The sequence below is a fragment of the Oncorhynchus mykiss genome, chromosome 6 (genome assembly GCF_013265735.2).
Source record: "Oncorhynchus mykiss isolate Arlee chromosome 6, USDA_OmykA_1.1, whole genome shotgun sequence".
In the NCBI taxonomy this organism is placed as follows: domain Eukaryota; kingdom Metazoa; phylum Chordata; class Actinopteri; order Salmoniformes; family Salmonidae; genus Oncorhynchus; species Oncorhynchus mykiss.
This window is the reverse complement of record NC_048570.1, coordinates 36,091,023-36,116,709: the sequence shown is the minus strand read 5'-3', so window position 1 is coordinate 36,116,709 and position 25,687 is coordinate 36,091,023. Positions and strand designations below refer to the sequence as shown.

Below are 25,687 nucleotides of genomic sequence, written 5' to 3'. Positions count from 1 at the left end.
GGAGAAGAGAGAGCCTCTTCTCTTTGGCACATCGGACCCCCTGGCGGTAGTGTTATTGTGACTCACCACTGGGCGTGGAAGATGCCATAGAAGGTGGTGGTGCGCCAGTCGGTGCCTGGCAGGGTGAAGACTGCCCGAAGGTTGTTGAAGGTGACGTGTCGCTCGGGGAGAGAACACACCAGCCTGGCCTTCTGGAACGTGGTCCACTTCTTCTGCAGGGTCCTAGTGCCCCCCAGATCACCCTGAGGGGAGAGACACACACGAGTCAGTCAGGAGTCAGGAGAGGTGGCATATTGCCAATGTGGAGGGGAAAGTCAGTTCGCTTGCATTATGATTTACTGATGGCTTCTGATACCATTTTAGGATTGAATTGGGTGAGAAGAGTGGTCTGATAGACTTGGGAGGGGACAGAGGAAAAGTTAGGAGAGGGAGTCTCGGGGCAAGGGTTTATCCTTTGACCTCACCAGGAAAAACAACAGGTTGTATGATGTAATGAGAGTGGATGGCAAACTCTGAGCTCATAACTCGCAACTTCTCCTGATAACTATTGACACCTAATGAGGACAGGACTGGGTGAGAAGAGTAACTGGAAAGAAAGAGTGAAAAGAGGGTTGGAAGTGTTTGAGTCTCACTGTAAAAAGTATGTGAGCAGAGTAGAATTGAGTGGTTTGCTTGTGTATGTGTTCCGTTGGCAGTGTGTGTGTTCCGTTGGCAGTGTGTGTGTGTGTGTGTGTGTGTGTGTGTGTGTGTGTGTAGCCATATATGGGTGTAGCCTACCTTACAGACGCGGGCCACCCTGGCCACAGTGAGCTCCGTGTCACAGTCCAGCTCAACAGCTCTCTCACTAAAGAAGAAGTAGATCTTGTCATCGTCCCCCTCCTTGCTGCCACTGCTCTCCCTCACCAGGGCCGAGCCCACAAAGTCAGGTTCTGATGGGACAATACACACACACACACACACACGATATATGAACATGCACGTATGACTGCACAGCCACACACACTACCACCTCCACTCCCCCTAATCTCCCACCCTCTCACATGCGCTACTATTTAACCCTCTAACCTCGTCTCAATTTTATACCCTCTCACTATCCCTCATCTCTCTCACCCCTCTTCCCTCACGTATCCCTCCTGTCCACTTCTCTAACCTCATCTCTCCACCTCTCACCTCTCACCCCTCCACCAGACTCTTTCACACTCTCGACTGCTTTTTCCATCTAACTGCTTCTCTGCTCCTATTAGCTAGCCTCTAACCCAGTCCTTTTCTTATCTCTCGTGTCTCGTCTCCCTCTCCAACTCTTTCCCCATACATACACTATCCTTTATCCCTTTCTTCTTCCATCTAACCCCTCTTCCTCTCCACTTTTCCTCTCCCTAACTTCCTCCATCTCCCCCTCTCTCCCATCCCCCTCTCTCCATCACTTCTCTCTCTCTCTCTCTCTCTCTCTCTCTCTCTCTCTCTCTCAATTCAATTGCATTATTGGCATAGGAAACTCTCTCTCTCTCTCTCTCTCTCTCTCTCTCTCTCCCTCCCTCTCTCTCCCTCTCTCTCCCTCTCCCTCTCCCTCTCCCTCTCCCTCTCTCTCTCTCTCTCTCTCACCGTTGAGCCAGGCCGGCAGGTATTCACTCTTCATGCTGTAGTGTTGCTGTCCCAGGTTCCTCAGGATCACAGGCTCAGTACCCAGGAAGTTGTTCAGTGTGGCTGAATACAGCTCCTTGTCTGAGAGACACAGAGACAGGCAGGATAGGCAAAATTAGGGAACAGTTACACATAGAATATAATAGAACAGAATAAAACAGAATAGAATAAAACAGGATACATGACCTACCCACTATAAGGCCTGTGTGGCCCTTGGCTGGGTCGTAGGGACACTTGCCCTTACCATCCTCAAGGGAGCCAGGGTTGAGACTAAAGTGGTCTGCATTCTATGGAGAGATAGAGGTGGTCAGTGGTCTGTGTCGACTAACACAGCTCCGGGCTCTGTCTGTCCATGACAACATTTGTAACAGGAGCCACAGTCCTCGCTCCCTGCATCCACCACACTGTCTTATCATATCACCGTTACAAACACATGTAGAGCCAGATACCACGGCCTCGTTGGCATTGAATACTCTTTCCTTTGACACAGAGGATTCAGCCTTAGGGAGGATGTGGTATGGAGGCGTGGAGATAGAAGATATGAGACATGACACCATGTCAGTGGTGCTGCTAGCTGTGAAGCCACCACAAGGACAGCTCAATTCTAATACAACTCTAATATAACTCTAATACAACCCTAATACAACTCTAATACAACCCTAATACAACTCTAATACAACTCTAATACAACCCTCATACAACTCTAATACAACCCTAATACAACTCTAATACAACTCTAATACAACCCTAATACAACTCTAATACAACCCTAATACAACTCTAATACAACCCTAATAAAACTCGAACACAACTCTAATACAAACCTAATACAACTCTAATACAACTCTAATACAATTCTAATACAACTCTAATACAACTCTAATACAACTCTAATACAACTCTAATACAACTCTAATACAACTCTAATACAATCCTTATACAACTCTAATACAACCCTATTACAACCCTAATACAACCCTAATACAACTATAATAAAACTATAATACAACCCCAATACAACTCTAATACAACTCTAATACAACTCTAATACAACCCTAATACAACTCTAATACAACTCTAATACAACTCTAATACAACTATAATACAACTATAATACAACCCCAATACAACTCTAATACAACTCTAATACAACCTTAATACAACTCTAATACAACCCTAATACAACTCTAATACAACCCCCTGGCAGAGGGAGTGGGATGAAGTTGGCCCTATTTGTCCCTAATGGCACCCTTTTCCTCCTATAGTAAACTACATTTGACCAGGGCCCGGGTCAAAAGTAGACCACTAAGTAGGGAACAGCCTGTAATTTGGGACTCAGCCATTGAAAGCCACTCACGATGTAGGTGCACTTGGGCTGGAAGGCGTAGGTTCCACAGGTGTAGAGGTGGGTGTGGTTGTAGCTCTGCAGGAAGCGGATGTAGTTGAAGCACTCCGTCTGTGGGAGGGGGAAAGATGGGGCTGAGACTGAAGCATAATATTCAACCATTTATAGCAATAACCACCGGCTCACACAGTCTAAGGTGGTACTCAGTCGAAAGGTGTACTCCATCTAAAGGGGTACTCAATCTAAGGTGGTACTCAGTTTAAGGGGGTACTCAGTCGAAAGGGGTACTCCGTCTAAAGGGGTACTCAGTCTAAAGGTGTACTCAGTCTAAGATGGTACTCAGTCTAAAGGGGTACTCAGTCTAAGATGGTACTCAGTTTAAGGTGGTACTCAGTCGAAAGGGGTACTCCGTCTAAAGGTGTACTCAGTCTAAGATGGTACTCAGTCTAAAGGGGTACTCAGTCTAAAGGGGTACTCAATCTAAGATGGTACTCAGTTTAAGGTGGTACTCAGTCTAAAGGGGTACTCTGTCTAAAGGGGTACTCAGTCTAAAGGTGTACTCAGTCTAAGATGGTACTCAGTCTAAAGGGGTACTCAGTCGAAAGGGGTACTCAATCTAAGATGGTACTCAGTCGAAAGGGGTACTCAGTCTAAGATGGTACTCAGTCTAAAGGGGCACTCAGTCTAAAGGGGTACTCAATCTAAGGTGGTACTCAGTTTAAGGTGGTACTCAGTTTAAGGTGGTACTCAGTCGAAAGGGGTACTCCGTCTAAAGGGGTACTCCGTCTAAAGGGGTACTCAGTCTAAAGGGGTACTCAGCTTAAGGTGGTACTCAGTTTAAGGTGGTACTCAGTCAAAAGGGGTACTCGGTCTAAAGGGGTACTCGGTCTAAAGGGGTACTCAGTCTAAGGTGGTACTCCGTTTAAGGTGGTACTCCGTTTAAGGTGGTACTCCGTTTAAGGTGGTACTCCGTTTAAGGTGGTACTCAGTCTAAGGTGGTACTCAGTCTAAAGTGGTACTCAGTTTAAGGTGGTACTCAGTCTAAGGTGGTACTCAGTCTAAAGGGGTACTCAATCTAAGGTGGTACTCAGTCAAAAGGGGTACTCGGTCTAAAGGGGTACTCGGTCTAAGGTGGTACTCAGTCTAAAGGGGTACTCAGTCTAAAGGGGTACTCAGTCAAAAGGGGTACTCAGTCTAAAGGGGTACTCAGTCTAAAGGGGTACTCAGTCTAAAGGGGTACTCAGTCTACGATGGTACTCTAATGTAAACAGAAACTTTTAGGATATGTACCTGGTTGTTCTTGCCCTTGGTGGCACACTCTTTCTTCTTCTCCTGTGGTGCTGGCCATTCAATCTGAGAGAGAGAGAGAAATAGAGAGCGAGAGAAAGGGAGAGAAATAGAGAGCGATAAATATAAATATATATAAATATATAAATATATATATATATATAAATATATAAATATGTATATATATATATATATATATAAATATATATATATATATAAATATATATATATATATATATATATATATATATATATATATATATATATATATATATATATATATATATATATATATATAGAGAGAGAGAGAGAGAGAGAGAGAGAGAGAGAAAGAGAGAGACAAAGGGAGAGAGAGAGAATTAGAGGGAGGGATGTGTGTGTGAGAGAGAGATGAGTGGACGAGAGAGACGGCAACAGTAACAGATAGAAAGAGAGTTGGATGAGAGAGAAAGGATGAGAGACATAGAGGGAGAAGGATTTAGAGACAGCGGGAGGAGAGGGAGACAGATAGAGGGAGAAGGATTTAGAGACAGCGGGAGGAGAGAGAGCCAGAGAGAGGGAGAAGGATTTAGAGACAGCGGGAGGAGAGAGAGACATAGAGGGAGAAGGATTTAGAGACAGCGGGAGGAGAGAGAGACAGATAGAGGGAGAAGGATTTAGAGACAGCGGGAGGAGAGAGAGACAGATAGAGGGAGAAGGATTTAGAGACAGCGGGAGGAGAGAGATACAGATAGAGGGAGAAGGATTTAGAGACAGCGGGAGGAGAGAGAGACAGATAGAGAAAGAAGGATTTAGAGACAGAGGGAGGAGAGGGAGAGAGAGGGAGAAGGATTTAGAGACAGCGGGAGGAGAGAGACAGATAGAGAGAGAAGGATTTAGAGACAACGGGAGGAGAGAGAGACAGATAGAGGGAGAAGGATTTAGAGACAGCGGGAGGAGAGAGAGACATAGAGGGAGAAGGATTTAGAGACAGCGGGAGGAGAGAGAGACAGAAAGAGAAGGATTTAGAGACAGCGGGAGGAGAGAAAGACAGATAGAGAGAGAAGGATTTAGAGACAGCGGGAGGAGAGAGACAGATAGAGAGAGAAGGATTTAGAGACAGCGGGAGGAGAGAGAGACAGATAGAGAAGGATTTAGAGGCAGTGGGAGGAGAGACAGATAGAGGGAGAAGGTTTTAGAGACAGCGGGAGGAGAGAGAGACAGATAGAGAGAGAAGGATTTAGAGACAGCGGGAGGAGAGAGAGACAGATAGAGGGAGAAGGATTTAGAGACAGCGGGAGGAGAGAGAGACATAGAGGGAGAAGGATTTAGAGACAGCGGGAGGAGAGAGAGACAGAGAGAGAAGGATTTAGAGACAGCGGGAGGAGAGAAAGACAGATAGAGAGAGAAGGATTTAGAGACAGCGGGAGGAGAGAGACAGATAGAGAGAGAAGGATTTAGAGACAGCGGGAGGAGAGAGAGACAGATAGAGAAGGATTTAGAGGCAGTGGGAGGAGAGACAGATAGAGGGAGAAGGTTTTAGAGACAGCGGGAGGAGAGAGAGACAGATAGAGAGAGAAGGATTTAGAGACAGCGGGAGGAGAGAGAGACAGATTGATAACAGAATGAGAAGGCAGATGTTGAGATAGGTGCAGAGTGAAGACAGTGGGGCAGGTGGCATCCAGTGGCCCGATCATCCCTCTACACTTGGTAGACAGAGCAGCAGCGAACAGGTGGGCTGCTTATTACTGGGCTGCTCACAACACAGAACTGTTGCATGTTCATCATCAGTCACACAATGGTCCAATTCATGCTAATTAGAAAGTTTAATCAGATAACAATCCCCATAGCGCTGGTATATGTCTGAGTGGGATATGAGATGAGAGGGGACAGAGGCATCTTAAGACATTTTATCAAGCCTTTATTGCACGAGGCTAATTACACTGATTAATCATGTAATAGCCTTGTTCCCCCTCCACCCCTGAACAGAAGGCATCGGAATCAGGAAACTTTACTGCCATGCAACAAAGTGAAGGAACGTTGCACAAGAAGCTGTCTGTGGGGTTAAGGTCCCAGCTTTCGTTGGTGTCTGCTGCGCTGAGGTGTTTGTGTGTAGTTACCTGAGGTCGTAGCTGTCTGCTGATGTCGTTAGGGTCCAGGGCGAACAGGGCCTCTCTAGCTCCTACATACAGAACCCTCTCGTGTTCTGCTAGAGTCGCCATGGTGTAGTTCCACACACCTAGAGCCCGGAACCTGGCCATGCTGTCCAGTACCTCTGTAGAGGAACACGCAAACATAGACAATACGGTTAGAAACACACACGCGCCTCACTTGACCTGAAGGCAATGCAGATCGAAGTGTTGCCCATCTTTTTTGTCACAAATCAAGCGCCTTTGGAACTACATGGGAGCTCAGCGCTGGTGGGGTGGTGACGACTTTCTGTTTCGTCAAAGTGGCACACAGAGAGACACAGGAAAAGGCCCAATCACACATACACCCTAACCAACACACACAGAGAGACACAGGGAAAGGCCCAGTCACACATACACCCTAACCAACACACACAGAGAGACACAGGAAAAGGCCCAGTCACCCATACACCCTAACCAACACACACAGAGAGACACAGGAAAAGGCCCAGTCACCCATACACCCTAACCAACACACACAGAGAGACACAGGGAAAGGCCCAGTCACACATACACCCTAACCAACACACACAGAGAGACACAGGGAAAGGCCCAGTCACCCATACACCCTAACCAACACACACAGAGAGACACAGGAAAAGGCCCAGTCACACATACACCCTAACCAACACACACACACACCCAGCTACACACCCCAACCAAAACACACACCCAGTCACACATACACCCTAACCAACACACACAGAGAGACACAGGAAAAGGCCCAATCACACATACACCCTAACCAACACACACAGAGAGACACAGGAAAAGGACCAGTCACACATACACCCTAACCAACAAACACAGAGAGAAACAGGGAAAAGGCCCAGTCACACATACACCCTAACCAACACACACAGAGATACACAGGAAAAAGCCCAGTCACACATACACCCTAAAAAACACAAACACCCAGCTACACCCCCACCCAGTCACACATACACCCTAACCAACACACACACTCAGCTACACACCCCACCCAACACACACACCCAGTCACACATTCACCCTAACCAACAAACACCCACCCAGTCACACATACACCCCACCCAACACAGACACCCAGCTACACACCCCACCCAACACACACATCCAGTCACACATACACCCTAACCAACACACACACCCAGCTACACACCCCACCCAACACACACACACAGTCACACATACACCCTAACCAACACACACACCCAGCTACACACCCCACCCAACACACACACCCAGTCACACATGCACCCTAACCAACACACACACCCAGCTACACACCCCACCCTACAAACACACCCAGTCACACATACACCCTAACCAACACACACACACCCAGCTACACACCCCACCCAACACACACACCAAGTCACACATACACCCTAACCAACACACACACCCAGCTACACACCCCACCAACACACACACCCTAACCAACACACTCACCCAGTCACACACACACCCTGTCACATATACACCCTAACCAACACACACACCCACCTACACACCCTAACCAACACACACACCCAGTCACACATACACCCCACCCAACACACACACCCACCTACACACCCTAACCAACACACTCACCCAGTCACACATACACCCCACCCAACACACACACCCAGTCACACATACACGCTAACCAACACACACACCCAGCTACACACCCCACCCAACACACACACCCAGTCACACATAAACCCTAACAAATACAAACACACAGCTACACACCCCACCCAACACACACACCCAGTCACACATACACCCTAACCAACACACACACCCAGCTACACACCCCACCCAACACACACACCCAGCTACACACCCCACCCAACACACCCACCCAGCTACACACCCTAACCAACACACACACCCAGCTACACACCCCACCCAACACACACACACAGCCACACAAAGACCCTAACCAACACACACACCCAGCTACACACCCCACCCAACACACACACCCAGCTACACACCCCATCCAACACACACACCCAGCTACACACCCCACCCAACACACACACACACCCAGTCACACATACACCCCACCCAACACACACACCTAGTCACACATACACCCTAACCAACACACACACCCAGATACACACCACACCCAACACATACACACCCTAACCAACACACACACCCAGCTACACACTCCACCCAACACACACACCCAGTCACACATACACCCTAACCAACACACACACCCAGCTACACACCCCACCCTACAAACACACCCAGTCACACATACACCCTAACCAACACACAAACTCAGCTACACACCCCACCCAACACACACACCAAGTCACACATACACCCTAACCAACACACACACCCAGCTACACACCCCACCAACACACACACCCTAACCAACACACTCACCCAGTCACACAAACACCCCACCCAACACACACACCCAGTCACATATACACCCTAACCAACACACACACCCACCTACACAGCCTAACCAACACACTCACCCAGTCACACATACACCCCACCCAACACACACACCCAGTCACACATACACCCTAACCAACACACACACCCACCTACACACCCTAAACAACACACACACCCAGTCACACATACACCCCACCCAACACATACACCCACCTACACACCCTAACAAACAAACACCCAGCTACACACCCCACCCAACACACACACCCAGTCACACATACACCCTAACCAACACACACACCCAGCTACACACCCCACCCAACACACACACCCAGTCACACATACACCCTAACCAACACACACAACCAGCTACACACCCCACCAAACACACACACCCAGCCACACATACACCCCACCCAACACACACACACCCACCTACACACCCTAACCAACACACACACCCAGCTACACACCCCACCCAACACACACACACCCAGCCACACACACACCCCACCCAACACACACACCCAGCCACACATCACACCCAGCCACACATACACCCAACACACACACACCCAGCCACACACACACCCCACACAACACACACATCCAGCCACACACCCCACCCAATACACACCCAGCCACACACAAACCCAGCCACACACACACCCAGCCACACACACACACCCAGCCACACACACACCCCACCCAACACACACACCCAGTCACACAAAAACCCTAACAAATACAAACACACAGCTACACACCCCACCCAACACACACACCCAGTCACACATACACCCTAACCAACACACACACCCAGCTACACACCCCACCCAACACACACACCCAGCTACACACCCCACCCAACACACACACCCAGCTACACACCCTAACCAACACACACCCAGCTACACACCCCACCCAACACACACACACAGCCACACAAAGACCCTAACCAACACACACACCCAGCTACACACCCCACCCAACACACACACCCAGTCACACATTCACCCCATCCAACACACACACCCAGCTACACACCCCACCCAACACACACACACACCCAGTCACACATACACACCACCCAACACACACACCCAGTCACACATACACCCTAACCAACACACACACCCAGATACACACCACACCCAACACATACACACCCTAACCAACACACACACCCAGCTACACACCCCACCCAACACACACACCCAGTCACACATACACCCTAACCAACACACACACCCAGCTACACACCCCACCCAACACACACACACCCAGTCACACATGCACCCTAACCAACACACACACCCAGCTACACACCCCACCCTACAAACACACCCAGTCACATATACACCCTAACCAACACACACACCCAGATACACACCCCACCCAACACACACACCAAGTCACACATACACCCTAACCAACACACACACCCAGCTACACACCCCACCAACACACACACACCCACCTACACACCATAACCAACACACACACCCAGCTACACACCCCACCCAACACACACACCCAGTCACACATACACCCTAACCAACACACACACCCACCTACACACCCTAAACAACACACACACCCAGTCACACATACACCCCACCCAACACATACACCCACCTACACACCCTAACAAACAAACACCCAGCTACACACCCCACCCAACACACACACCCAGTCACACATGCACCCTAACCAACACACACACCCAGCTACACACCCCACCCAACACACACACCCAGTCACACATACACCCTAACCAACACACACAACCAGCTACACACCCCACCAAACACACACACCCAGCCACACATACACCCCACCCAACACACACACACCCACCTACACACCCTAACCAACACACACACCCAGCTACACACCCCACCCAACACACACACACCCAGCCACACACACACCCCACCCAACACACACACCCAGCCACACATCACACCCAGCCACACATACACCCAACACACACACACCCAGCCACACACACACCCCACACAACACACACATCCAGCCACACACCCCACCCAATACACACCCAGCCACACACAAACCCAGCCACACAAACACCCAGCCACACACACACACCCAGCCACACACACACCCCACCCAACACACACACCCAGTCACACAAAAACCCTAACAAATACAAACACACAGCTACACACCCCACCCAACACACACACCCAGTCACACATACACCCTAACCAACACACACACCCAGCTACACACCCCACCCAACACACACACCCAGCTACACACCCCACCCAACACACACACCCAGCTACACACCCTAACCAACACACACCCAGCTACACACCCCACCCAACACACACACACAGCCACACAAAGACCCTAACCAACACACACACCCAGCTACACACCCCACCCAACACACACACCCAGTCACACATTCACCCCATCCAACACACACACCCAGCTACACACCCCACCCAACACACACACACACCCAGTCACACATACACACCACCCAACACACACACCCAGTCACACATACACCCTAACCAACACACACACCCAGATACACACCACACCCAACACATACACACCCTAACCAACACACACACCCAGCTACACACCCCACCCAACACACACACCCAGTCACACATACACCCTAACCAACACACACACCCAGCTACACACCCCACCCAACACACACACACCCAGTCACACATGCACCCTAACCAACACACACACCCAGCTACACACCCCACCCTACAAACACACCCAGTCACATATACACCCTAACCAACACATACACCCAGATACACACCCCACCCAACACACACACCAAGTCACACATACACCCTAACCAACACACACACCCAGCTACACACCCCACCAACACACACACACCCACCTACACACCATAACCAACACACACACCCAGCTACACACCCCACCCAACACACACACCCAGTCACACATACACCCTAACCAACACACACACACACAGCTACACACCCCACCCAACACACACACACCCAGCCACACACACACCCCACCCAACACACACACCCAGCCACACATCACACCCAGCCACACATACACCCAACACACACACACCCAGCCACACACACACCCCACACAACACACACATCCAGCCACACACCCCACCCAATACACACCCTGCCACACACAAACCCAGCCACACACACACCCAGCCACACACACACACCCAGCCACACACACACCCCACCCAACACAAACACCTAGCCACACACCCAGCCACACACACACCCCCAGCCACACACACACCCACCTACACACCCCAACCAACACACACACCCAGTCACACATACACCCCACCCAACACACACACCCTAACCAACACACTTACCCAGCTACACACCCCACCCAACACACACCCCCAGTCACACATACACCCTAACCAACACACACACCCAGTCACACATACACCCCACCCAACACACCCACCCACCTACACACCCTAACAAACAAACACCCAGCTACACACCCCACCCAACACACACACCCAGTCATACATACACCCTAACCAACACACACACCCAGCTACACACCCCACCCAACACACACACCCAGTCACACATACACCCTAACCAACACACACAACCAACTACACACCCCACCAAACACACACACCCAGCCACACATACACCCCACCCAACACACACACACCCACCTACACACCCTAACCAACACACACACACAGCTACACACCCCACCCAACACACACACCCAGTCACACATACACCCTAACCAACACACACACACACAGCTACACACCCCACCCAACACACACACACACACAGCCACACACACACCTCACCCAACACACACACCCAGCCACACATACACACCCAGCCACACATACACCCAACACACACACACCCAGCCACACACACACCCCACCCAACATACACACCCAGCCACACACCCCACCAAATACACACCCAGCCACACACAAACCCAGCCACACACACACACCCAGCCACACACACACCCCACCCAACACAAACACCTAGCCACACACCCAGCCACATACACACCCCCAGCCACACACACACCCCACCCAACACACACACCCAACACACACACCCAGCCACACACACACACACACACACACACACACACACACACACACACACACACACACACACACACACACACACACACACACACACCCAGCTGCACACACACCCAGCCACACACACACCCCACCCAACACACACACCCAGCCACACACACACACCCCACCCAACACACACACCCAGCCACACACACCCAGCCAACACACACACCCAGCCACACACACACACCCCACCCAACACACACACCCAGCCACACACACCCAGCCAGCCACACACGCACAATGCAGTAAAAGACAAACACACAGGGAGAAACTGACAGAGCACAAATGCAGTTTAGTTTCCATTATCCACGCCTGTGTTTCCTGTCGTGTCTTTGCGTCTCGCTCTTAGCAAAGGGAAGTCATGTGCGAAACGTCAGGCAAGCCTCAGTAAAGTGATGTCATGAATTTAATAATAATATTCCTGCTCCTGTAAAAAATAAAACCTGAGATCCTACAGCAGGGGGAAGAGACTTCACTTCTGATTTATGGTGGGCACGTCGTGTGACTTCCTTCCTGGCCTAGTTTAAGGGTATAGCAACAAACCAGAACTATAGAGGTGGTGGGGTGCAGGACAGCAAGTCAGAGAGAGAGAGAGAGAGAGAGAGAGAGAGAGAGAGAGAGAGAGAGAGAGAGAGAGAGGGGTGAGAGAGAGAGAGAGAGAGAGAGAGAGAGAGAGGGAGGGGTGAGAGAGAGAGAGGGGGGGGGGGTGGAGGGGTGAGAGAGAGAGAGAGCATGGAGGTATAGAGAGACAGTATAAGGAGGAGAAGAAACTCGAGAGGCGGTGGGAGAAGGTAATACACGTGGAACTAGAGTTATTATCTAGAGAGCAGCAGCGTGTAAACATTGGAGGGTATTGGCGCGTGTGCTGGATGAGGAGAGACGAGATGAGAAGAGGAGACGAGACATCCTCAAGGGAGCCCAGAGCACATCTGCTAGGTTCTACACAGCCAAAAAATGTCTGGCGTTGACACGCGCACACACACACACACACACACACACACACGCACACATACCCACGCACACAAACACACACACTTGCACACATGTAAACACACATAGACACGTGTGCTGACATAAACGGTTGTGCACTCCAACACACTCGCTCACATATACACACGCAAACCTTCCTCCCGCCACACATACTGGCAAACAACCCTCCTGGGTACCTGCATAGTGACAATAATGTTTGTCCACAATCACAGAAAGTTTCGCAGAGCTTGAAGGGGGTTGTTTACAATTATTAGTGGCAGTGTCATTGCTAGTTGTTATGGGAGGCTGCACTTCCCACCTGTCACCACACAGGGGCAGCCCTGAGGCCTGTCTGCGTGGTAGGGGGCCTTAAAGGAAAAATCCACTCAAAAATCTTTTGGTGTTAATACAGTGGACGGAGGGGTCTTTGTCTGATCTAGCAGTTGTTATGAACAGACACCAGACATTAAAGTAACAACATAAGAGGACAGACTTTACTAGTAAGGGAAAATATAATGAAAGGGGAAAGAGGAACATGCCACAGAAATGAGAGCAAAGAGAAGATCTAATGACTCCAACAGATGAGACACACGCGCGCACACACACACACACACACACACACACACACACCCACACACACACCCACCCGCCCGCCCGCCCAACCCCCCACCCACCCACCCACCCACACACACAGACCAAAGGGAAAACTGCAAGCCCATAAAATGTTGGTTGTTGGTGAGGCAGCAGAGGTCTGTGTCTCTCCACAGCTGAACTCTTGAGATGTGCCAAGGTCAATTTGATGGGTTCTATGGTAACAAGAGCACCAGCGCTCTGTCGCCCTGTGATGTTAAACTAGCCACCACACTGAAGGAGTTCTATACTCCCATCTCTGTGATGTTAAACTAGCCACCACACTGAAGGAGTTCTATACTCCCATCTCTGTGATGTTAAACTAGCCACCACACTGAAGGAGTTCTATACTCCCATCTCTGTGATGTTAAACTAGCCACCACACTGAAAGAGTTCTATACTCCCATCTCTGTGATGTTAAACTAGCCACCACACTGAAGGAGTTCTATACTCCCATCTCTGTGATGTTAAACTAGCCACCACACTGAAGGAGTTCTATACTCCCATCTCTGTGATGTTAAACTAGCCACTACACTGAAGGAGTTCTATACTCCCATCTCTGTGATGTTAAACTAGCCACTACACTGAAGGAGTTCTATACTCCCATCTCTGTGATGTTAAGCTAGCCACTACACTGAAGGAGTTCTATACTCCCATCTCTGTGATGCCCCACTCTAGCTGTGTGTGTGTTTCGGTGTGTGCGCCGTTTTGGGAGAGCTCAGGGTCAGTCTAGTGGAAGGAGGGAGGGAGGCCAGAGCGGCTGGCCAGGCGAGGCGGTCCAGGGAGCAGAGAGTAGGGCTCAGTCAAGACTGATTCAAGGCTAGTTTAGATCTCCTCTGATGTGCCTCCGTGTACGCTGCTCCTCCCGCCTCTCCTCTCTTCTCCAGCAAGCTAACGCTCCTTCTTTTCGTTGAGTGCTTAACTATAAATACTGCCACGGTCTGCGTTACGCTGCTAACCATGGAGGAGCTCACACACTGCACTATAATTAAAGGGCTATTTTAGGACCTTTGAAGCAGCAACACAGACTAAGAAACAAGGAGACATATACACTGTGTAGACCACCGCCCACTACAAAAAGACACACACACACACACACACACTCAATCCCTCAAGTCAGGTACCCACATGGGGATAAAGGTACACACAAACATTAGCATCACGGACACACACACACACACACACACACACACACACACACACACACACACACACACACACACACACACACACACACACACACACACACACACACACACACACACACACACACACACAAAGCCAGTTGTTGTATCAGGAGACTAGGGAAACTTCAGAGTGGATTGTATTGAATGTCAAGGCATGAGACAGAATGAGAGCAGAGAGAGAGAGAGAGAGAGATGGGAAGCTATGTGTAATTGCTGTAGATTAGCAAAGGGAGTGGTGAGAGAGGAATGAAGGGAACTGGGAGTGACGGGGGAGGAGGAGTGGGAGGGCAAACATGGAAAGGAAATGTTAAAAGTGGATTAACACAACAACAGGACAAGTGGAGGAGTTGCTGATTTATTCCACAAATGACCTTTCTGAAGAAGGGTGCCACAGTTAAGACTGCCCTACTTCAACCTGGCTAGAGAGAGAGAATGGAGCGGGGATGGATTTAGGAAAATCAGAGCCGTTCTGTGACAGACCCCCAGCTGTTTACTGAACAATATGCCGTGAAGCCCCTCTACTCCACTCTAGGTCACATCTGTGCCATGCTATTAATCCCATTCAATCAGAGACATAGTGGAAGATGGAGGGTTGGAGGGATGGAGAGATGGAAGCTGGGGGAGTGAGTGACACATGTCAGATAGTGTGTGGATGGATGGATGATTTATCTCTCTCTGTCTGTCCTCCCCCAATCACACAAACACACCCACCACAACTTTGTCCATCTATCCCTCAATCCCTCCCAACCACTCATTACTGTAATTGGTGGGCAGAGAGGGAGAGAGAGAGAGAGAGAGAGAGAGAGAGAGAGAGAGAGAGAGAGAGAGAGAAAATGAAAAAGTCCATCCCCCATCTCTGTTCTGGGTGGATCTCACTTCACATCCTCATTCTATCTCTCTCGTTCAATCAGCACCACTCATTTGCTTTGGTTTTTCCTTTTAAGTTCTAGTCTCATTCTCTGCATCAAAGCATCCTGCTGGCATTTCAAACAAACCCCCGTCCCTCTTTCTCTCTCTGACCACAGCTGCTGTGCTTTGTGTGGAGAGGGTTTACAGGGCTCTGTCATTGGGGTTGGGCTGGGAAAGGGGTGAGGGGAGACAACCACCCCCCAAACTGCATTTTATCTGCTCCCGACTGTGTCCGCCAAGTGTTTGAAAATAACCTGCCAATGGATACTCCAATCAGGCGTGCCCAAATCAGGGCGCAACGAGGGTGTGTGAGAAATGAGAAATAGAGGAGAGTGGAAAGAGAGAACGAATGACAGAGAAGAAGTGAGATGGAAAGACGATGGAAAGATGGAGAAGGAGAGAGAGAGTGTGAGAGAAGTAGAAGTAGAGAGAGAAGAAGCAGTTAAAAGTGTTTGTTTTTTTCCCCCCTTCATAACCTAAATGACTTTAAGCCACACATAATTATAGAGGCGGGGCCTGGGTGGGCAGAGAGAGGGAGTAAACATTATCTCTGCTCCGACCCCCCCCCCCCCCCCCAAATTGCCCGGGAGTACTAAATCCCTCAGACAGTCAGGCTAAGCATTATTCATACACACACTCTGGGACTCTCTCTCTCTCTCTCTCTCTCTCTCTCTCTCTCTCTCTCTCTCTCTCTCTCTCTCTCTCTCTCTCTCTCTCTCTCTCTCTCTCTCTCTCTCTCTCTCTCTCTCTCTCTCTCTCTCTCTCTCTCTCTCTCTCTCTCTCTCTCTCTCTCTCTCTCTCTCTCTCTCTCTCTCTCTCTCTCTCTCTCTCTCTCTCTCTCTCTCTCTCTCTCTCTCGCTCTCTTTTTTTTTAAATGTATTGTCTCACGTTTGCTCACACCAAACTGCACACAAAAACACATTTGTCTTATTATCCTTGTGGGGACCAAACACTTGATTCCCATTCAAAATCCTATTTTCCATAACCCCTAACCCTAAACTTAACCTTCACCCTAAACCTCGAATAAAAATGTTTGTTTTTAGGATGGTAAAACAACACACCACACACAGAGTTCCTGTTTATGTGATCTGCGTGTGCAGAGAGACAGCTCCACGCGGCAAAAAAACACACTTTGTAGACGTTCCGCGCTGTGTGTGTATTTGTCTTTTCCGTCTCTTCCCCACTCCGTTGCTCCTCTCGCTACTGTGAAACTATTTCCTGTCCTTTTAAGGCAGTCTGCTCCCTGCTCCTCTCCTTCTGCTCTCTCGTTCTCTCTCTCTCTGCTCTGTCCCTCTTTCTTCAACTCCATTTGTCTCTGACTCTCTTCTCTTTAACTGTCTCTGTCTCTCTGTCTCTCTCTGTCTCTCGGTCTCTGTCCCGTTGAGATAGTGATTGTGTGAGCGAGCTGCATGGCTGTTTGCATTGCCTGCTGAATGTTTACCGAGTCTGTTTATTGGTCTGGGATGAGCCTGTGGATTGACTAGAGTTGAGTGAGCAGGAGTTGTGTGTCACCGCTAGCCGTGTCTCTCAAGCTGCTATTGACTGCTTGTCCATTGTTTCTTTCATTGTATCCCCCAGCCACACCCCTCACCACCAACAATGGCGGTTGAGTGCGAGTCGGGGACAGGAAAAGGAGCGTGGGGAAGATGGGAATCAGAAAAGAAGACAGAAAAGGGGCTGCTTTTACGTAATAGCAGTCTTGCTAAGTGTAGCCGAAACGTGATCTCTTTGTGAAAATAGTACAGGCTGTTTGGTTCTTAGCGGGACTGAGAGCAAAGAAAGGAGGGAGGTGTGGGATAAAAAGGAGAAGGAAGAGAAGGACGTGGAGGGAAAGTAAGGACAGAATAAAGGTGTGAGGTGGTTATGTGGTATATGTGTGACACAGAGGCAGAAGTACGTTGCTTCCTCTATTGAAATGATATACTGGTTTTTCATTGACCGCTGGACAACAGAAGAACAGAAGAACAGGAAACAGAGTGACTGGGAACAGTTAATATAGGCTACATCTGAAATAGCACCCCTAGTCCTGATTGGACCTGGTCAACAGGGTGCCATTTCAGGCGTAGACATGGTACGGCCGGTATCTACTCACCGCGGTATCTGACCGTCTTGCGTGGGACTGGGTTCCAGTTGAGACACAACGACTTCTCCCAACCAATCAGAAGAACCAACAGCAGGACCTTAGCCTCACCCATGGCTCCGATGGGACCTGCCCAGTCTCAGCAAGGCCGTTGATTCGCTGGTGGACGGATGAGTGACAGGGGAGATAGACAGGGTGGGCCCAGCCTCTGGCAGCCTGACAAAGAAGGATAAAGCAGAATCAGTTAAAGCGTCAGAACCGACGACCACGATACCTCGTTAGCGTAACAGCCGCGCAACATCCGCAAACAACTTATCAGAGCTCTGTCAAGCCAATCCAACGACAAGCTATTCAATTGAAATGCAGCGCTATCAAAGTTAATGTGTGTTGGCAGCACATCAACCAGACTCTGGAAATGAATGTCGAAGCGAGGACAATTCAACACACAATCTGGTTTATGATAATTCTCCTAAATTAATATGTCAAACGTCAGACTTGTTTTGTCTTTGACAGGTGAAGCTACCGGTAGCCTGTTCAACTAATGGAGGTAAATGGTACAAACATCACCGTAGACACGGCTTAAAAATACACAAATAAATGCTACAGGAATAGACTATCAAAGACATTCTGCTTTCCCTCCTGTGGAATCATCATTCCACACCTGCTGGCGTCTATCGGGAAGCCAAATCAACACTTTGATGCTGTTTACCTATTTGAGAAGAAAAGCTGTTGACTTCTAAACATGCATTAAATGTCAAATTGTGTTTACTCTCGGAGATTAAATGAAAAATATCCCTCTGAGCTGTTGCATTTTTATTGCTCAATGTCATGTGAATTTGAAATGTCCGTTTCAACAGGCAGACTTTCTGTCCTGTTTGGCATTTAGGAGACGGGGGTGTGAATTGAGATGCGGAGCCTGTACTGCACGTTCTGAACCCAATCTGACTCCTATTGATTTCTCTTTTTGGAAAGTAAGAGCAGCCGCACTGACTGAAAAAGTCCAAGATCATCGAAATGTGCTCTAAATGAGTAGGCTTAAATGGAGGGCCGGGATAAGAATATCTGATGGCTCACAGCTCACAGCTCTGACTCCAGGTTTTATTGGATCAATATAGAGGCCTTTGGCTATCGCCTTGAGTGGAGAGAGGGGGGGGGGGGGGGGGGGGGGGGGGGGCGAGGGGAGAGAGAGTGAAGGAGAGATAGAGAGAGAGAAGGAGGGACATGGACAGAAAGGTGTGTTTAGAAACATGGAGGGCGTCTGAAACCAGTAGCGACAGGCTTCACGTTATCTTCCAAGCTGCTGAGAATCCTCCAGTCCTCAATAACGGCATTCTATCTTCTTTTTCTCTTTCTGCCTCTGCCTGTTAAGAAATGGAGTGAGTCAGCGTCCTGGAGGTAGGATTAAGAGGACTAGCCTGTGTAAACATACTGTAGCAGGGGAAGGTGAGGTGAAGAGAGGAGGAGGAGGCGGGGGGGGCTTGTGTGTGTGTGTGTGTGTGTGTGTGTGGGGTGGGGGGGAGGGGTGGATTCAGCAGGTCTAACAGGCGGTTAGGCAGGAAGAAAGCCAATCAACTATCCCTCCCGGCTGTATTGAATCACCTTATAATGATTGGTGGAGGGGACTTGTTTTCACTGGGCCGGCTAATGACGTTCAACAAATTAGAAACAACGCGGCAGACTAATAATATCAGTCAGTGTTCCCGACAAACGCAGGCTAATTAGCCTGACGTTGAGAGAGAAATAAAGCACGTGTTCCGATTATGCTGCTTCGTTTGTGTGTTTGGATTCAGCTAAGTCCCCCGGGGGAGAAAACACACGGATGTTTCTTCCGATGAGGATGGATGTCGGGAAAGCAGGTTAGGATTAGGAAAGAGGGGGGCCTAGGATAGGAAGGGAGTTAAGCAGAATATCCGTTCTCGAGTGTTGTCCATCTCTCTGTTCAACCTCTGCCCTCCTCATGCCCTCCTGTTTCCTTCTCTCGCTTCCTGTCCATCGCTTCCTCTTTCCTCCCTTCTCATCAACTGATAACGAGCCCTTGTGACCTTTGAACCCATGACCTTTCCAGAGGTCACAGGTGTCCAGGCAGAGAGAGTTCACTGACAGTGTCGTACCACTACACTAGAGTGGAGGGGGCCATTAACATAAGCTGGACATACAGTATGTACAAAGAACCACACCACAACTACCTCTCCTCCCTCCTACCCCAAAACAAATACATTTATACAAGGCTCTTCCTTCCTCTCGCTCCTTCCCTCTCTGCCCTTCTCACATCCCCCCCCCCCCCTTTATTGCAGCGGCTGTATTTGAACGTAACCTATTTCACCTCAGCGCTGAGAGGGCAGGATCAAACCCCCTCACTCACACCCTCTATGCTATGTACAAAACAGCTGGAGACATTTTTTATGGAACATTTCCACTCACTTTAAAAGTAAGTGAAAAGACTGTCTAGGGGAAGCAGTGGTGTATCTAACTGAGCACAACTACAATGTACTAACACACACACACACACACACACACACACACACACACACACACACACACACACACACACACACACACACACACACACACACACACACACACACACACACACTCTCCAGAGGGATAAGCTCTTTACCCTAATTTGCTGCAGGGGCGTCGTACTACTATGGTTGACTCTGTAAAACAACTCATTTCACTGCACCTATCCGGTGTGTGGGACAATACAACTGCTCCATTCGGACCTGCTAGGCTGCCATATGGACAGGCCTCCTTGACCCAGTTCTGACACTGGTTTGACCTGCTAGGCTGCCATATGGACAGGCCTCCTTGACCCAGTTCTGACACTGGTTTGACCTGCTAGGCTGCCATATGGACAGGGCTCCTTGACCCAGTTCTGACACTGGTTTGACCTGCTAGGCTGCCATATGGACAGGCCTCCTTGACCCAGTTCTGACACTGTTTGTCCTGTTGTCCTGCACAAAGCGGCAGCTGACGGCTGAGTGTACTTGTGCGTGAGTGTTCAAGACATAGTGAGGGTGGGTGTTCAAGAGCTAGATCTACCAGAGAGCCCAAAATACTGGGTCCCTGTGTGTGTGTGCGTTGCGTACTGGCAGATTGTGTAGTGTTTGTGTAAGAGCAGGCCTAGATGAAAGAGTGATAATCAAAGAGGGTTTGATCAGCTGCAGTGTGTGTGTGTGTGTGTGTGTGTGTGTGTGTGTGTGCGCGTGTGTGTGTCTGTCTCATGGGAGGCAGTGAGGGAGCTCTACAGCATCCATCCATCCCTACCAGAGACAGATACACACACACTTCCTGCCAATCCACTGGCCTGCCAACAAGCGGTCTAATTATATCTCTCTATAGTACCTGTACACTACTACATCATGTATAGTATATAGTTAACTGACCAGGGCTGGGGACAAGACTATTTCTTATTCAGACAGTCAGTTCAGGGGATGAATTGAAATGCAATCTATTACCTGAACATTGCCCATAATTTCCCTCTATTATTATCAATGCAGATGTTTTATTCATTAAATAAATCTTAATTCACTTTTAGAATTGACTGACTTCAAAGGAACCCAACCCTACCGATCAGTCAACAATCTGAGAAAACCATATACGAAAGCACAATCCTGTCTCCAGCCAGACATAAAGTACCTCACTACAGATAGAAAGCCATTGTATTTCAGATCAGTGTCCCCAGGCCCTCATCCTTTGAATCCTCTCCCCCCATCATCTCCCTCCCCTAGGGATGGTGGTGGTGGGGGGGGGGGTCCTTTACTGCAGCAGACAGTCCCCTGAGAGAACCACTATTACTCAGGCCTCCAGCCCCTCCATGCCTCAGTACTCAGCCATGATAATACTGCCTTCATCAAGGCCTTATCAGTTCCATCAGGCCAGCGGCTGGCTGTAGTTAGAGCTGAAATTGATCAAACTGCCCTGTGACCACACCACAGCACAGCAGAGCTCAACTCATTTCAATCACACAGGAGTTAACCAGACTACTGGAAATCCATCTGGCTTGGAGTCGCTCGCTCTCTGATACACAAACACACACACAATCTCTGTCTTTGTCTGTCTAACTCACGCACCATTTCTCTGGCTGCCTCCGCCTGTCTTTCACACACATTATCCCTCTGCCTCTGGCTGTCTTTCACACACATTATCCCTCTGCCTCTGGCTGTCTTTCACACACATTATCCCTCTGCCTCTGTCTGTCTTTCACACACATTATCCCTCTGCCTCTGGCTGTCTTTCACACACATTATCCCTCTGCCTGTCTTTCACACACATTATCCCTCTGCCTCTGCCTGTCTTCCACACACATTATCCCTCTGCCTCTGCCTGTCTTTCACACACATTATCCCTCTGCCTCTGCCTGTCTTTCACACACATTATCCTTCTGCCTCTGCCTGTCTTTCACACACATTATCCTTCTGCCTCTGTCTGTCTTTCACACACATTATCCTTATGCCTCTGCCTGTCTTTCACACACATTATCCTTATGCCTCTGCCTGTCTTTCACACACATTATCCTTCTGCCTCTGTCTGTCTTTCACACACATTATCCTTCTGCCTCTGTCTGTCTTTCACACACATTATCCTTATGCTTCTGCCTGTCTTTCACACACATTATCCTTATGCCTCTGCCTGTCTTTCACACACATTATCCTTATGCCTCTGCCTGTCTTTCACACACATTATCCTTATGCCTCTGCCTGTCTTTCACACACGGGCTCTTTCCGTCTCCCACAGGGAACAAAACAAGGTTGCACTCTGGTAAATGCTCTAAACGTTTTGACTCTATCTGAGTCTGTGTCAGGACATCTTTCTATCCCTCACACACTATTTCTATGGCTGTATTTGGCTTCTCCCACGCACACACACTGTTTCTCTGTAGGACTCCGTCTGTCTCTGTTTCTCTCCACCTACAGATGTAGGATCTTCATTTAAGCCAGGCTGCTACAGCACAAAAAGAATCCTGCAGCAACAGCAAATGTGAATTTTTATGTGGAATATAATACATTGACATATAATACATTCTGGAAAATTCTCAGAAAGAATGGTCCAATTAAGATCCTACATCTGTATGCTTGCTGCCTCTGGGGTATATGTACAGTACAGGTTGAACTCTCTCTCTCTCTCTCTCCCTCTCGCTCTCTCTCGCTCTCTCTCCCCTCACCCTCTCTCTCTGACCTTGTGCTCTCAGCCCTTTCCTGACACATGTTGTTGGTGATGAGCACGCACAAGCGTGGAGAAACCTGCGGAGGCTCAATGTTCACTTTGCACCCTGCCCTGTCCAGTGGCTGCTGGGATAGCTCCCTGACCTGTCGTTTATGCGCTCTGCGTGTGTGTGTGTGTGTGTGTTCATGTGTGATTTTGCCGCTCGATCGTCTTTGCTGCAGGCATCATTAACACCAGCCAGTACAGCCGCGTGTGAGACTAAGCTACACATACACACGCACACAATACTGTCTGGATTTCTCACGTGTTCGCAACCCTCACAATCACTAACCCCTCATTATGAGACAAACCAATACAGGATATGTACGCACCCACATCTGACTCGTAGGACTCGGGAACAAACTAGTCCATTTTTTTTTTAGCAGAGACATAAAAACATCTTTAAACCAAATTACACTCAAAGCAACACAATTCTTTCCACCCAGTCTTTTCAGTTAATTAAAAGTTGTTTTCCCATTTTGCATTTCAGGGCCGCACCAAAACAGAATACACATGTCCTACCTAATATAAATGACTGTCTCCACGCCAGGAGGCATTTGAACATCGCGTCATTTAATGGAGAGAGTGGAGGGAGTGGAGACTAGATAAAACTGTTGATGTGCTCTGCTCTGTTCTTTGGCTCAATAGGAGAGAGACCGCCTACCTAGCTTCTATAGGGGATAGAAGTTAGGTAGGCGGTCTCTCTCCTATTGAGCCAAAGAACAGAGCAGAGCACATCAACAGTTTTATCTAGTCTCCACTCCCTCCACTCTCTCCATTAAATGACGCTTTAAACATCCCAAGGAGCACTGTGCAAGCGATAATATTGAAATGGAAGGAGTATCAGACCACTGCAAATCTACCAAGACCTGGCCGTCCCTCTAAACTTTCAGCTCATACAAGGAGAAGACTGATCAGAGATGCAGCCAAGAGGCCCATGATCACTCTGGATGAACTGCAGAGATCTACAGCTATCAGTCGTATATTGCACAAATCTGGCCTTTATGGAAGAGTGGCAAGAAGAAAGCCATTTCTTAAAGATATCCATAAAAAGTGTCGTTTAAAGTTTGCCACAAGCCACCTGGGAGACACACCAAACATGTGGAAGAAGGTGCTCTGGTCAGATGAAACCAAAATTGAACTTTTTGGCAACAATGCAAAACGTTATGTTTGGCGTAAAAGCAACACAGCTGAACACACCATCCCCACTGTCAAACATGGTGGTGGCAGCATCATGGTTTGGGCCTGCTTTTCTTCAGCAGGGACAGGGAAGATGGTTAAAATTGATGGGAAGATGGATGGAGCCAAATACAGGACCATTCTGGAAGAAAACCTGATGGAGTCTGCAAAAGACCTGAGACTGGGACGGAGATTTGTCTTCCAACAAGACAATGATCCAAAACATAAAGCAAAATCTACAATGGAATGGTTCAAAAATAAACATATCCAGGTGTTAGAATGGCCAAGTCAAAGTCCAGACCTGAATCCAATCGAGAATCTGTGGAAAGAACTGAAAACTGCTGTTCACAAATGCTCTCCATCCAACCTCACTGAGCTCGAGCTGTTTTGCAAGGAGGAATGGGAAAAAATGTCAGTCTCTCGATGTGCAAAACTGATAGAGACATACCCCAAGCGACTTACAGCTGTAATCGCAGCAAAAGGTGGCGCTACAAAGTATTAACTTAAGGGGGCTGAATCATTTTGCAC

The 25,687-nt window shown here is 48.9% G+C and overlaps 1 protein-coding gene across 1 annotated transcript in view; it reads right to left on the bottom strand.

The window, feature by feature from the left end:
- The window catches only part of LOC110525856 (semaphorin-4C), a 55,202-nt gene that overhangs the window by 7,260 nt on the left and 22,255 nt on the right, over positions 1 to 25,687 (bottom strand). The window contains exons 2-9 of the mRNA XM_036980006.1: positions 18,788 to 18,991; positions 6,373 to 6,527; positions 4,277 to 4,339; positions 2,999 to 3,097; positions 1,832 to 1,928; positions 1,603 to 1,722; positions 778 to 929; positions 67 to 242 (exon numbers count right to left, since the gene is read on the bottom strand). Of these exons, the coding sequence (XP_036835901.1) occupies positions 67 to 242; positions 778 to 929; positions 1,603 to 1,722; positions 1,832 to 1,928; positions 2,999 to 3,097; positions 4,277 to 4,339; positions 6,373 to 6,527; positions 18,788 to 18,890 (965 nt within the window). The 5' untranslated portion in view covers positions 18,891 to 18,991. The remainder of the gene's footprint in view (positions 1 to 66; positions 243 to 777; positions 930 to 1,602; positions 1,723 to 1,831; positions 1,929 to 2,998; positions 3,098 to 4,276; positions 4,340 to 6,372; positions 6,528 to 18,787; positions 18,992 to 25,687) is intronic.